Here is a 14,250-nt window from a genome sequence, read left to right on the forward strand (position 1 = left end):
GAAAATAAAAGTTAACTTGATGGCACGGTGTACAAATTATTAGTGAGTATAGTCAGTAAATTACCTCCATGTAATTTTTATGAACATAGTAGAAGATCAGAAGACAACACACTCAAGATTGATTTAAACAAAAAATAAAAGAGGTTAGGAATAATATTATTAAAAATGAATGAGAATAATTTTCACAAGTATCAGAAATATGTAAAGGAAGATGTGTCCATTTATTGAAGAACTCAAGTCACTAAGAGATAAGAAAATGTATTTTTAAAACTATTTTTAAAGTTTCCTATTATTTTTAAAGTGAAAGTGTTTCAAAATAAGCTGAAGTCTCTTTAATAAGAGACTTTTAATAAGACTTTAATAAGCTCTTTAATAAGCTGAAGTCCAAAAGGAAACTTAATTTTTAAGAACACATATCTCTATATTCTAGCTTCACTGTAAATAGAAAATTCTGGTTTATAAAAAGGTATAGAGAGTAGGACTTGATAGCAAAAGTGATCACATGTTACAGTTTTCAAAGAATTAAAATATACTGAATTACATCCAACATAACATCTATGCTAAAGAGACTTTCACATAGTTTGATGAATCTTTAATTGATAGATATATGATAGATAAAACATAAAGAAGCCAAGAATACACTTCAGATTCCTAGTGCTTTCAGAGAAATTGCACTGACATCATTATCTTTGTTTTAAATGTGTGCAAATCTATTTTAAAATATAAGTACAATTATCTGAATAAGAAAAGTTAAAACTAACTGAATAAACTTGAGAAAAAACTAGTTTTTTTTTAATGTGGCTGAATTGAAAATAAAGGAAATAAATTGGAAAATGGAAATAAATTGGGAATAAATTTTCATGATTAAACAATTACTATTCTATATACCACCTGGTGTACCAAAACTAGGCAGGAAAAATCTGAGAATTAAAATTCTGTTTTACTGTTGAAATATTCAGGTCACTCAGAGATGTCTCAGTTCTCTTAAAGCAACAGCTATGTGACTAAATCATTTGTTGCTTTTTCTTATCTACATGGCATTTCACCTGTGCTGACTGAAATATTAGAACAAGGTCATACCTGACTCCCCTCTCTCCTCCAGAAGATAGCTGGTTGGGGATTTCCTGTTGCTTCACACTGGAAAGTGACCGTTCGTCCCAAGGCAACCACCTGGTCACGGGGTTTCACAACAAAATGTGGAGGTTCTGAAGGAGATGAAACAGATTACCCTGAATCAAAAGCATGCAGTCACTGTCCTAATTGAGACAATCTGCTGATATTCCAAGTGCTGCCATTAATTTATATCACTTGTTACATACTATCTAGATATACATAATGCATCAATTTTCACCCTTAATTCAATTGAAGCTAAATTGTTAACTGCATATTTATAGAGTAGAATCTGGGTAGTTTTGTAAAGACATTTTTTTTTTAATTACTTGATCTTCTAAGATGGACTTCAATGTTAAAAAGACTTCTTGAGCCTTTACATTCAACATACACTCGACATTTGAACGAACAAACATTTCTCCTCATTTAGAGCTGCTTAAAGGTGTATGGACATTAATCTTACACACAAGAACCTCCTGATGTAGGCAGGTCCTAAAATTACTTTAACTGAAAAGCTCCTGAAAGGCTACTATGGAAAGTATAACCATTTAAAATCTTCAGTCCAATTACTTGAATGGAAATGAATTTAAAGTACTGGTGGAGTCAAATGCCTCTTTCATTTACATAGGCAAGGGCATGTTCAAACAGAATATATATGGAAATGAGGGCAAATTGGAAACATCTGCTCATCCTGACATTATAAATACTGCCAGCTTTGTCCAAACTGTTTGATTTATACAGCCTTAAATGGCCACTTCATCCAGCAGTAAATAGAGTGTCAGAAAATTGTGTCAGTTACACTGAGAGCAGTGGCAGCTGAAAACATTAGGTGTGCTGATGGAGTCACTGGCTTAAAAAAAAAAAAGTTTGTTTTGGGCTGTGCTTTATGCTTGGAAAAAATGTGCACTGAATCTAAGTCTTTCTACCTACTGTTTACACTTTTCAAATTCATTTCTTATCAGTTGTCTGAAATGCTTAATTATTCTCATTTCTTGTTTCAGTTCAAATTGAAGTGAATGTTTCAAATCAGAAACATTTACAGTTTATACAGCATAATCCACTTTTTAAGACTGTTCCATTATTTCTAAACTTTTCCTTAAAAATACGCTTATGTCGGTCACTTAGGATAAGCTCTTAAAGTGAATATGAACCAAAAGTATACCCAGATTATGTTCACATACCAGTCTGCTCACAAGAATATGACTTCTTTGTTAATGAAGGTGAGGATTCGAAATGGTACTGTTTTCTCTTGCTAAATATTTTTTGGTCAATTGCATCTGGGACATCTATACAAGTATTTATAATATCTAAAATATAAAGTTTATAAAATTTACAAAATATAAACTTTCTACATTTGTGTGTATACAGGTGTGTAAAGTGAAATATAAAACCTCTTTTAAAAAGAAAATGGATATGTAAAACAGCTTGCATGTTCACCAAACTGAAGAAAGCAATTATATTTCCTAACTTTTAGATGAGTGCGCTTTCTCCTATACTCCCCTTTTATTTTTAATTGAGGTTTAGTAGAAATTATACCATTTGACTAGAAAATTACAGGAGACCTGAAAAATCAGGGCAAATGCCTTCAAATATCCTATAACTTACACGGAAGAAAATACAACGTTAGGAGAATAAGTTTAGCTCAATTTGGTAATACTGAAGTTCTAGCTTATAATTTTTTTAAAAAACTCTGATTGTAATTGAGTGGTTTACTCATGACTTTGGTAAACACCATCATTATCCAGGTATAATAACAGGCGTGTGCATCATGGCCTGGGGATTTTCCTCCACACACATCCATACAGGAGCATTTGATTCCTTAGTAAAGGGTTAGAATAATTGACATAGAAATTAGACCGGAAATTGAAAGGACTAAGACTGGATAATAAGCTAAATCCAGAAAAGAGTTTGGTTTGTTTCAATGAAAGAAAACCAAATGATTAATTAAATGAATGGGAGAATATGACTTTCCAATATATGCAGGGAATTTGAGTAGGAAAATATAAATGTTCAAATCACTCAGACAAGTAAAAACTTCGGGTGGTCTCTTTTCTAAATCCCAGCAGCATGTCTAATAACATGTGCCAGAATCCATGTTTCTTTTATAAAATGCCAGCTCGCCTGAAACCTCAAAGACGTGGGAACAAGGAATACAAACCCTTACGCTAACTGCATTTATCCTGCAGCAACCCTTCCACACAGGGTATTTGCCTGGAAATGAATATACTATATCTTATAGGCATATTCTTCAGCCAACAACAACAATGACACCAGCTAGAAGGCATGTCTCAGAAAAAATCCTTTTCTACATGTATGTTAGATATTAGATGTAGACATACCTTAAGAAAAAATTTAAATGGATTAAATATGCCTCTATCTATCTTCTATCATCATTACCTATATTTAGATTGAGAAAGTAGATTACCATGTGCATCGAATTGATGTTTATGATAAAATGCTGGGATATTTTTCAAAGGCTACAAAATTTAAATTCACTATAAAAATAGATAAATATGTTATTAATGTCACATATGTGCAGTGTTGGAAATAAAATTAGAAAAGCAAAGAGAAAAAGAAAATCTACTGATAATGCAGCCATACATATTGGACTGTGTAGTTCTAAAATATTCTCCTACAATATCACCTAAATGACTATTTAACGGTATAAATATTAAGTTACCTTAATTACTTAACTAATCAATTGTCTTTAAATCTAGATTCTAATTTCCACTGTTAAACACACTGGTGAAGTTAACATTCTTTTCAATTTTATTCAAGTTGATTTCAACTGAAACTCTCCTCCCAAACCTCACAAACACTGAGTTTTAACAACCTTGCCAAACTTAGAACAGAATCTCCTAATTGGCACTTTTATATTAGTGAGATTAAACATTTATTTTCACATTACTTTGTAATTAATATCTCATTTATTGTGGATATTGTGTTCCTGTGCTTAGTTTTTTGATTTCTAGGGACTAATGATAGACTAGTTTTATCCATTTCTCAGAAACATTTTTTATATATATATATATATATATATTTCCATTTATTAAAGTTTTTTCTAATGTAGTTGGGCATGTTTGTTGTTCGGTCAATATAATTATATAATAGAGATCACATAATACCTAATAAATTTATTATATAAATGTTTACTTCACTTTCATCCTTCACTTTTGCTTTCATTAAATTTGAATCCAACTATAGTTTTGCACATATGGAAAGCTTTTTTTCCCAAACAGTTTATTATTGCATTACCATTATTGAACAATTCATCTTCCTATCTGTGTTAGTATGAAATGACATCTTTAGAATATTTGTATAGATTTTTAATTTAAAACATAGATTTTTCTTAGGGTCAAAATTATTACATGGAACACCATACAGAAATATCCAAAGATGGTGCTCTAGCATCCTGAAAGTGTGTGACTGGACGCCTTCCCCAAAATATTGATTAGTGAAATTATTCAAAAAATTTTATTTACATGACAACAGATCTTTATTATAGCAAATTTTGATACATTTTAAACACATCATGTGGTTATTTCTTACATATGAAACGAATCTGACACATAGAAATAAAAATGAGTGCAAATAGCCTTAAGTGCAAGGTTATTCACTTATAGGACTTTCAATGACTATTACTGAACAACAGTTAAACTCAGACAGATATGGATGAATTCATAAACATATTTTAGATCTCCCAAACACAAATTCTCCTCTGGGCACCTATTTTGTTCATTGTTTACCTCATGAGATATAAACTGAAATGGTACTTAAGCAAAAGATAAAATCCTACTCCTTGTTTTATCACTCATTTAAAAAAGAGGAAAAAAATAAAAGGATGCAGATCACACATCATTTAATAAGATAAAATTAGCAACCCCATTACCTTTCACTCTTTGTCACAGTTACCCATACTTCCTGCAGACTTTATTCTGTGCAGTCTGTCTTTGTGGCCAATGACAAGTGAAACATGGAGGCTGATTGGTTGAAGGACATGGAAGGGTATGGATGGAAAAGGGCAAGAGAAGTTCCAGTCACAATGACACGATGATTAGAAGATGGCCAATAAAATGTCAACTTACCAGACCCAACTAAAACAAAACAAAAAAGAAAACATGGAATAAATAAAAATAAAGAAACTGAAAATGAAACAGAAAAAGTAGTAAGATTTGACTTAACCAATGATCTTTTCTTTTAAATAAAAAGAACACATTAATATTTGGATACATGGCTCATACTATCCATGAATGAATTATATTTGCTAGCATTTCTATATCATCATAAATCATTTAAGAAAAATAGAAATGAATCTTAAAATATCTACTTTTATTAAATGGCAGAGCTACAATGAATAATAGCTATAAAAGTATAAAACACTTTTCAATGACTTTACATTGTGCTACCAGATGACAGGATCAGATAACTATAAATGTAATAGGTTTAAAAGAAAAAAATACTATAAATCTTTACTGCTAATGCCACATAAGAGTAGAAATCAAACATCTTAATCAAAGATAAAGTGTTAAATCCTATAACTCCACCATCAAATTAATTTTTAAATGGTTCATGCTGCCAATGATATTCTATTAAACCCATTCTTCTCATACTTGAATAAGCATTAGAATCACCCTTAGATCTGGTTAATATACAGGTTATGATTATATAGGTCAGGACTATGACAAGGGATTCTGCAGAACCCAGGTGTTGCTGGTCATGACCATCGGCTGAGTAGTGTCATTAATAAAAAGTGTTACATTTGTATCCTTGCATATTTTTCGATGAGAAAACAGGAAAAAACATAAACACATTATGAAAACAGAAAACTTAATAACACTAGTAAAGTTAGAGTCACATTACCTGTTTTCAGGGCTGAAACTCTGAATATTTTAACATAGAAAGCTTGAGTAATACATATTTAAAATACTGGAAAGCAATTGTTTTGCTCATTTAGAAACAAAGGTAATTACTGTCAAATGCAGAGCCTTTTCATAATAGCCCAGTAGATACCCACAATACATTTTACTCAAATAAATAATGCCCATGTCTTCAGCAAGTCACAATTAATTAGACTTGATTACATTTCTGTGCCTTTGATATATGAACTATTCTAAGCACTGCTACTGTGAAATGGTAGTTTTAAAAAAGAAGTGTTCTCCTGTTCTCTCTATTGTTACCACATCTGCAAAGTTGAAAGGTAATTCAGAAATACACTTTTAACTCACACATTCTCTTTAGTGTGAGTGAAAGAGATTGTTTTTATTTTTCACTCTAAAGTAAAATCTCTAATTTTTCATTCATGCAGGCAAGAAAAGTTTAAAAAAATCTCATTTACTCAGGCATAATGTTTATCATAGCATCAAACACGCCATCCAGATTTAAAAACACACACAGAGAAGATGGGGCTTGTTTAAATTCTCAAAAGCTTCAAGATGCTGTCTTTTAAATGACAGAAAGAAATATTCAGAAACTACAAGAAAGGAAACCTGATAACTACAGCAACATAACTTAGCTTTGAGAAAACACAAAGTCATAAAATTATCTTTTGGGTAATCTCTGAAAATAAATTTGATTAGACTAATACAGTTAAAATCAAGCCTTTTTGAAAGTCAGGAAATCAGAGAATGATTCATCAATAGTTTCTAGTCATGTATTTTCAGTAATTTAAAATTCCTTAAACAGTTTCAAAAATATTTAACATGTTAGAAACCAAAAAAATCACTGGGAATTAGTTCATTTAAAATTTTAAAAGGCACTTTTCCCTTGCTTGTAGGCTTTACCAGCTGAACTGCAGTTGAATCTTTTAATTAAAATCCAGTGTGTTTAAGAATGTCCAGCTAGTGTGCTTGCATATAACATCAATGGAAATTGATAACTGTAAAATATTTCAAAGTCTGTTAAGGACCTTAAAACTTATCTAAGACAACATCTAACACAGAAGCTCCTAAAACATCAGAGGTTTTTGAGAGGACTCTATCTTGAATGATCTTTTAAGCTTTTAACAACCATGACTATCAGGAAGTGAGTCTTCTTATCTAAATGAAAACCTGCCGGACACAATTTCATTTGTTCTAGTTTCAGCAAACAAATAAATGCCATTTAGATCCTCCACATAAAATCCTTTTACTCAGTGAGAATAAATGACAGAAATGTCTTTAAATCTTTAAGTTTTTCACTGATTGCCCCTTTCTCCATATTTCTCGCAGTCAGGATGGAGGATATTTTTTTTCCCCTATACAGAAAGCAGAGACCTTCTACACAACAGGCAGTGCCCATTATTGTTGAGTTAGATTAGTTCAGAAAGAATCAGAAAAAAATGGGTCTTTTGGATCCTGTTCATTCATTATCCTCTAATGCCCCTGGTTTATGAGCAACTTGTTTCCCACCCTCTACAGAACTCTTCTCAACTTCTTTTTCTGCTTTAAAGGCTGGGAGCACCTCTATCCCAATCCCTTTCCTCTTAAGAAAGAGGAAAAGCCTGTCTCTGTATCTCTAATAAAACAATAAAAGGTTAGCTCTGGAAGTGACCTTAGAATTTATCAGTCTAAGAAATTAAATTGTTAAAAATAACTTCTTCAAGGTTACAGATGCCTAACTGAAGACAGTCTTCCAGGTTTCTTGACTAAATCCAAGTCTGTACAAATTCTCCTACTAGTTAATCAGTTTGGGGAGAATGATATGCAATAGGACAAATAATCTATTTCATTTTACATAAACTGTTTAACCTAAAATCCTTACTACCTATGCATGAAAGCAATTTTAAAGTATTCCTCATGATATTAAAATTCTTTAAAGAATATTCAGCTATAGTTTGAAAAAGACATGGGAAAGTAACAGGTGAGAAGAAAAGAGACCTAAAGCCTTTTAAAAAGTTCACCTTTGGGAGGAAAAAAAGTAATCATTTCTTAAGGGTAAATCAACTTTAAATCAATTCTTATCTTGAAGTGACATTTTATGTCAATATGCATTGAAAAAATAATACACTTTTGAAGATGAGGACAAATAATATTTTGACAAAAATACTTCTTAGGGTAAATGTGCCAAATAGGAAGTTAAAATAACTTTACAAAATAAATACATATTTTTAAGAGGAAAAATACCTTACTAATTTTTGTCTTTTAACGTTTCAACACTGTGCAGATTATAATCCATCTTCAGGAACAGATTGAAATTTCTTTACATTGTAGGGAGTTTGGAAAGGGGTGAAGGATTGGAGAATTTGCCCTAAATCCGAGTTTGTATATGAAACATAGTGTTTTCACCTAGATTTTATTTTCTTGAGGTTGGGTGCAGGAGGAAGAGGAGTTAAGCAAAATCTAAAATACACACACACACACACACACACATTTATATAATATAATTATAAAATTCTGGTACCCTTTTGATTCAAAAGGAGAAATGGGATAGCACTCTAAAATATTTGGAGATATACAAATTACATACTTGAGTAACAGTTTTTAGAAAATGAACTGTTTAAAATGGTATAGGGAATTTAGCCTTTCTCTCTCCCATTCTCCCACGCCCTCCTCCCCTACACACAAATACATATACACATGATAATAGAGTAAAAGATTTTCTTCCTCTTTTGAATGGGTCACCAAAAAACTCCAGATTATTTAATTAGTCTGAACTCTTCTGTATTCTAAGAATGTACACTATTCAGACAATAATCTTTTGGTATAAATAAGAGAAGAAGCTAAGAGCGAAGACACAAAAATGAAGGAAGCAAAGAATGAAGCAAGGGAGGTGGGGAGGAAAGGAGAAATAAAAGACTCATTTCTTCTATCTGCTTGTCATATTCAGGAGACATGAGCCAGAAAGATGATAAATGTTTGAAAAAATTACACAGAAGCCGGAGGAAGAGGCCTTTTTTTGGTCTGAGAAAACAAGTCAGCTGGACAGATACTTAAGACATCTTCAGATTATGTCTAATAAATACAGGGACCAGCCAATCTTTGTAACTACTTAGGCCAGAAGAGAAGATAATGGGCCTAAATAATAGCATGGATACTTAGGAAAAGTAGAGAAAAGAAGCAGTTAACAGTAAAGGTCACTGAACCATGAATTGGTTGCCAACTGTGATGTCTCTAGAGGTCTTTAAATATGGGATTTATTTCCATTTGGCCACAACAGCTTAGCAATATAACCCTGTCTGGTAAAGAAATAGAGTAGTTGACTCTTAAAGTGCTTTCTACACTGTGATTTTAAGACTATGGAAATTCAGAGGTAAAGCAGGACAATAGATATACCCCTCTGCCTCCAATATTTTTCCTTTAATTATGTACATACAAATGGATACCCTACTAGAAAATGTCCTAGGAAATATTCTTTTCAGTTAACATTACCTAAAGTTGATGAGGTACTTTAAACACATATCTCATAATATAAATCCAGTTGATATCAGAAAATTGTAAGAAATTAAAATATTTGCAAGTTTAGCACAAAGGTAAAGTTACAATTTGGATATTTTCATATTGAAATCTTTATTTTTGAAGCATAATGGCAAAAATTTTGAATTTGTACTTATGAATTAGATAAAGTATCCAGATTCTTCATTGTCAGCAATGGGTCATACAATTATTTTCATTATTAGTAGCTAAACAGTAGTGAATCCCTAAAATGATGTGATTTTTCTCATTCTCATACATTGTGCTTTTTGAACAGCAAGGTTCAATGAACAAATATTACAGACTGGAATTGTAAATATCACATTCCAGAAGAATATGAATAAAGTAGTGAGTTATAAGATTTTTTTGAGAAGAAATACATTTGAATAAAATAGAAGAACACTCAAATATTTAAGCACTGAAGCTATCTGCAGTTGAATTGACAAAACCCAGTCACTGTTACACCAGAGAAATTATATGCATAGATACTCATGAATGATATTATCTCTAACAATTAAAAACTCTCAAGATATGTTAATATGAGATATGATTTCTTTTTAGGGAAAAGACTGAGTTTAACATAAAAGCCTGTCATTATGTCTTTCAAGTCTTCAGGCATACAAAATAGAGTGACTAAGAAGGACATTTTTAGAATATATTTAATTGGTACATAAAATACCATGAACTTTTCCCCTCCACTTAACTATCTCACTTTATTCTTTAGGACAGTAGCTCCAGAAACAATTCTGATTGTCACAGCTGAAGTGGGGGTGCTTTGGGCGTCTACAAGGCAGAGGTCAGAGATGCTGATAAATATTCTATAACACACAAGAAAGCTTCCCATAACAAAGCATGATCCAACCCAAAATGCCAATAGAACCATGACTGAAAACTTTGCTCTCCGCACAAAATATTTTGCACTATGCCTGATACACAAAATACCTTGCACTATGCCAGAAAAAGTTAATAAACTCCTTATTCCCTTCTATTTCTAAAAATGTCCCCACTGTACCCCAAAACAGTTATTAAATGGTGAAACTTGTTATTTGCCTGCTAAAGAGTCTGAAACTGAAATGCAGGTATCCAGCAATCTATGACGATGTGTATGCCACCTGACACAGGATCTCAGGATCGTTTTTTGGTGGTATCGGTATCAGTTCAGTCGCTCAGTCGCTTCCGACTCTTTGCGACCCCTGGACCGCAGCACACCAGGCCTCCCTGTCCATCACCAACTCCCAGAGTTTACCCAAGCTCATGTCTATTAAGTTGGTGATGCATCCAGCCATTTCATCCTCTGTCATCCCCTTCTCCTCCTGCCTTCAATCTTTCCCAGCATCAAGGTCTTTTCAAATGAGGGAGTTCTTCGCATCAGGTGGTCAAAGTATTGGAGTTTCAGCTTCAACATCAGTCCTTCCAATGAACACTCAGGACTGCTGGCTTCCTTTAGGATGGACTGGTTGGATCTCCTTGCAATTTTGGTGGTAACAGTCCCTAAATCAATTTAGAAAGCCAGAAACCTAGATCTTTCTTTTTTTCTTCCTTGAGATGTACAATTCATTACCAAATTCCATAGCTTTTACTTCATAACTATTTCTCCATTCCATCCACCTCTTTCTAACTCTATTACCACCACCTTGGGTAAGTTATGCAACAGCAATCACCGGAAATAATGCCTTGCTTTTTTCCCATTCCAACCTCACAAAGCAACCAGAATGCTTAAAAACTAAACTAATCTTATTATAGCACATTTAGCGCAAAAGCCTTCAATAGGGTCTCATTGCTCTTAGAGCAAAATCCCTAACATGGCCTTGCTAAGTAATTCTTTGGTGTTTTCTCATATTCCTTCCCTCCCCCACCTTTCTAACTTAGCTATGTAGGTCTTCTTCTCATTCTTGAGTGACCTTTGCTCCTTATTACTTCTGGTCCTGTTTATGCTATACCCTGAGATCCTCCTATTTTAAATTCCTACTCATCTCAGCCCTTAGCTAAAACAAACAAACAAAAAAATATTTCTTCAAGGAGCTACCTTAAATTTGATACTAAATCTTATCAGAATGCTACTATGTTCTCACAGAACCTAAACTTTTTTCTAGAGCATTTAACTATAGTCTTAAACTATAAATTTGTAATTATTCTATAGATGTCTATTTCTTAAAATAGCCTGTAAGTTCTATGAGGGCAAGTATTTAATTATTTTGTTTTCCATCATTTCTCTAAAACTTATCGAGTTGAGGACACTATTTACATTGCATTCAAATATCTGTTGAAAGAGTGAACAAATGACAATAATGAACCCAGTTGAAGGCACTTTCTTCCACCCATACCTTTAAAAATCCACTTTTTAAATTCTGCTGATACTATAGATATTTGTGTATATCTCTCTTTATCAATAAGCTCCATAAAAGCAGGCTTACTATCTATGCACTCACTGTGTCTTATGTATTGTTTTGTACACAGAAGGTGCTCCAAAATTTGTTTAGTTGAAAATCTGGGACCCTTATCTTCAAATAGCATAAGTCATGGAGGGTCAGCATTAAAGTACTTGATGGCATAATAATAAAACTACTCAACTGACAGTTAAATAACTTTGGATCAGATTCTCTGCAAAATTAATCAGATATATCCTGCATAAATCACATAACCTTTTACGTCTCAATTTAATGAAGATCCATCAACGTTAGGTAACTATGTGTCAGATCATACACTAGAAACCTTCCCAGCAACTCTGTACAAGAGTTCAATATGCCAATTTTGTAGAGGGAGAAATATGAAGGTTAAGTAATTTTCTTAAAATCATTTATCAGGTAAGACATGGAAGATTGGCACTCAGGTCTGTCCAGCTCTTTTAATTCTTGCTGTTTTTGGAATACTGCATGACTTGTTTGTTTAAATTAAAAAAAAAATGTTAAACCTTCATTTCAGTTGCTCAGTCGTTTCTGACTCTGCGACCCCAAGGACTGCAGCACACCAGGCTTCACTGTCCATCAACAAATCCCAGAGCTTGCTCAAACACATGTCCATCGAGTTGGATGGTGATGGTTGGTGCCATCCAACCATCTCATCCTCTGTCGTCCCCTTCTCCTCCTTATTAAACCTTATTCTAATGTAAATTTGGTTCTAAAATCTTTTGGCTCCATGACATAAACAAAATAACTTTCAATGAAAAATTATTTACAAGGCAGCCACTGAATGAGAGAAAATATGTGCAAATTATATTTCTGATAAGGGGTTATTATCCAAGAAACTCATACAACTCGATAGCAAAAAAAAACAAATAATCTGATTTGAAAAATGAGTAGAAAATCTGACTAGACATTTTTCCAAGAAGACATATAGATGGCCAACAGTGACATGAAAAGATGCTCAACATCACTAACCCTGAAGGAAATGCAAATCAAAAGCACAATAGGATATCACCTCACATATATTAGAATAGCTATAATTAAAAAGACAAGAGGGACTTCTCTGTGGCTAAGAGTATACACTCCCAATGCAGGGGGCCTGGGTTCAATCCTTCGTTAGGAAACTAGATTCTACATGCTGCAACTAAGAGTTCACAGGCCACAACTAAAGATTCTGCATACTGCAACTAAGACTCCATGCAGCCATATAAATAAGTGAATATTAAATAAACAAACAAAAAACAAGAAATAGGAATGTTGACAAGGATGTGGAGAAAATAGTATACTTTGTGTATTAGTGAGAATGTAAATGCGTGAGGCCACTATGGAAAACAATATAGAGGGTCCTCAAAAAATTAAAAATAAAACTTCCATATGATCCAGCAGTTCCACTCTTGGGTATTCATGCAAAGCAAACAAAAACACTAATTTATATATATATATATATATATACACACACACACACACACACACACACACACCCTATGTTCATTGCAGAATTATTTACAATAATCAAGACTTAGAAAAAATCTAAATGTCCATTACTGGATGAACGGATAAAGAAATATAAACTGATTAGCTAAATAAATACATACATACACAATGGAATACTATAAAGCCACAAAAAGGATATCCTGTAATCTGAGATGACATGGATGGACCCTGAAGGTATTATGCTAATTGAAATAAGTCAGGCAGAGGAAGAAAAATACTATATGACCTCACTCATATGTGGAATTTAAAACAAAAAATAAAACAAAACAAGTTTATAGATACAGAGAACAGATTGATGATTGCCTAAGTTGAGGGTGAGGGGGACGTGGAATGGATGAAAGAGGTCAAAAGTTACAAATTCCAAGTTATAGTAAATAAATAAATTTTATAATGGAAGATATAATGTACAATAGAGGGAATATATTTACTAATATACTACTGCATTCTTGAAAGTTGCTAAGAGAGTAAATCTTAGAAGTTCTCATCACCAGGAGAAAATTTCTAACTATATATGGTGATGGATAACTAGACATATTGTGCTGATCACTTTGCAATGTATATAAATATAGAATCATTATATTGTACACCTAAAACTAATTATACCTTAACAGAAAAGACATTATTTAAATGAATATTCTTTATATTAATATATGAAATTAACATGCATACATAATTATTCTGTGTCACATATGGGCATGTTTAACACACATAAAAAGGTTTTGGGAGAGGAAATGACTCATGTTATATTCTATTTTCTCATTAAAAAAGAACAATGTCCAAACAGCCAATTCCATCTCTGCAAAATGATGTGATGTAACCTTTTAAGATAACTACTGTGAACGTCAAATGTATGCAAC

At 32.6% G+C, this 14,250-nt stretch overlaps 1 protein-coding gene across 10 annotated transcripts in view; it reads right to left on the reverse strand.

Annotated features, from left to right (window-relative positions):
• ROBO1 (roundabout guidance receptor 1) overlaps positions 1 to 14,250 on the reverse strand; it is a 1,295,994-nt gene that overhangs the window by 89,787 nt on the left and 1,191,957 nt on the right. For 9 of the 10 annotated variants that reach the window (XM_059885533.1, XM_059885537.1, XM_059885531.1 and 6 more), the window contains one exon: positions 1,081 to 1,205. In XM_059885533.1, the coding sequence (XP_059741516.1) occupies positions 1,081 to 1,205 (125 nt within the window). Of the gene's footprint in view, positions 1 to 1,080; positions 1,206 to 5,195; positions 5,205 to 14,250 lie in introns of all 10 variants that reach the window. The other variant, NM_001192888.3, reaches the window with a different exon arrangement.

This window comes from Bos taurus, chromosome 1 (genome assembly GCF_002263795.3).
Source record: "Bos taurus isolate L1 Dominette 01449 registration number 42190680 breed Hereford chromosome 1, ARS-UCD2.0, whole genome shotgun sequence".
NCBI classification, from domain to species: Eukaryota; Metazoa; Chordata; class Mammalia; order Artiodactyla; family Bovidae; genus Bos; species Bos taurus.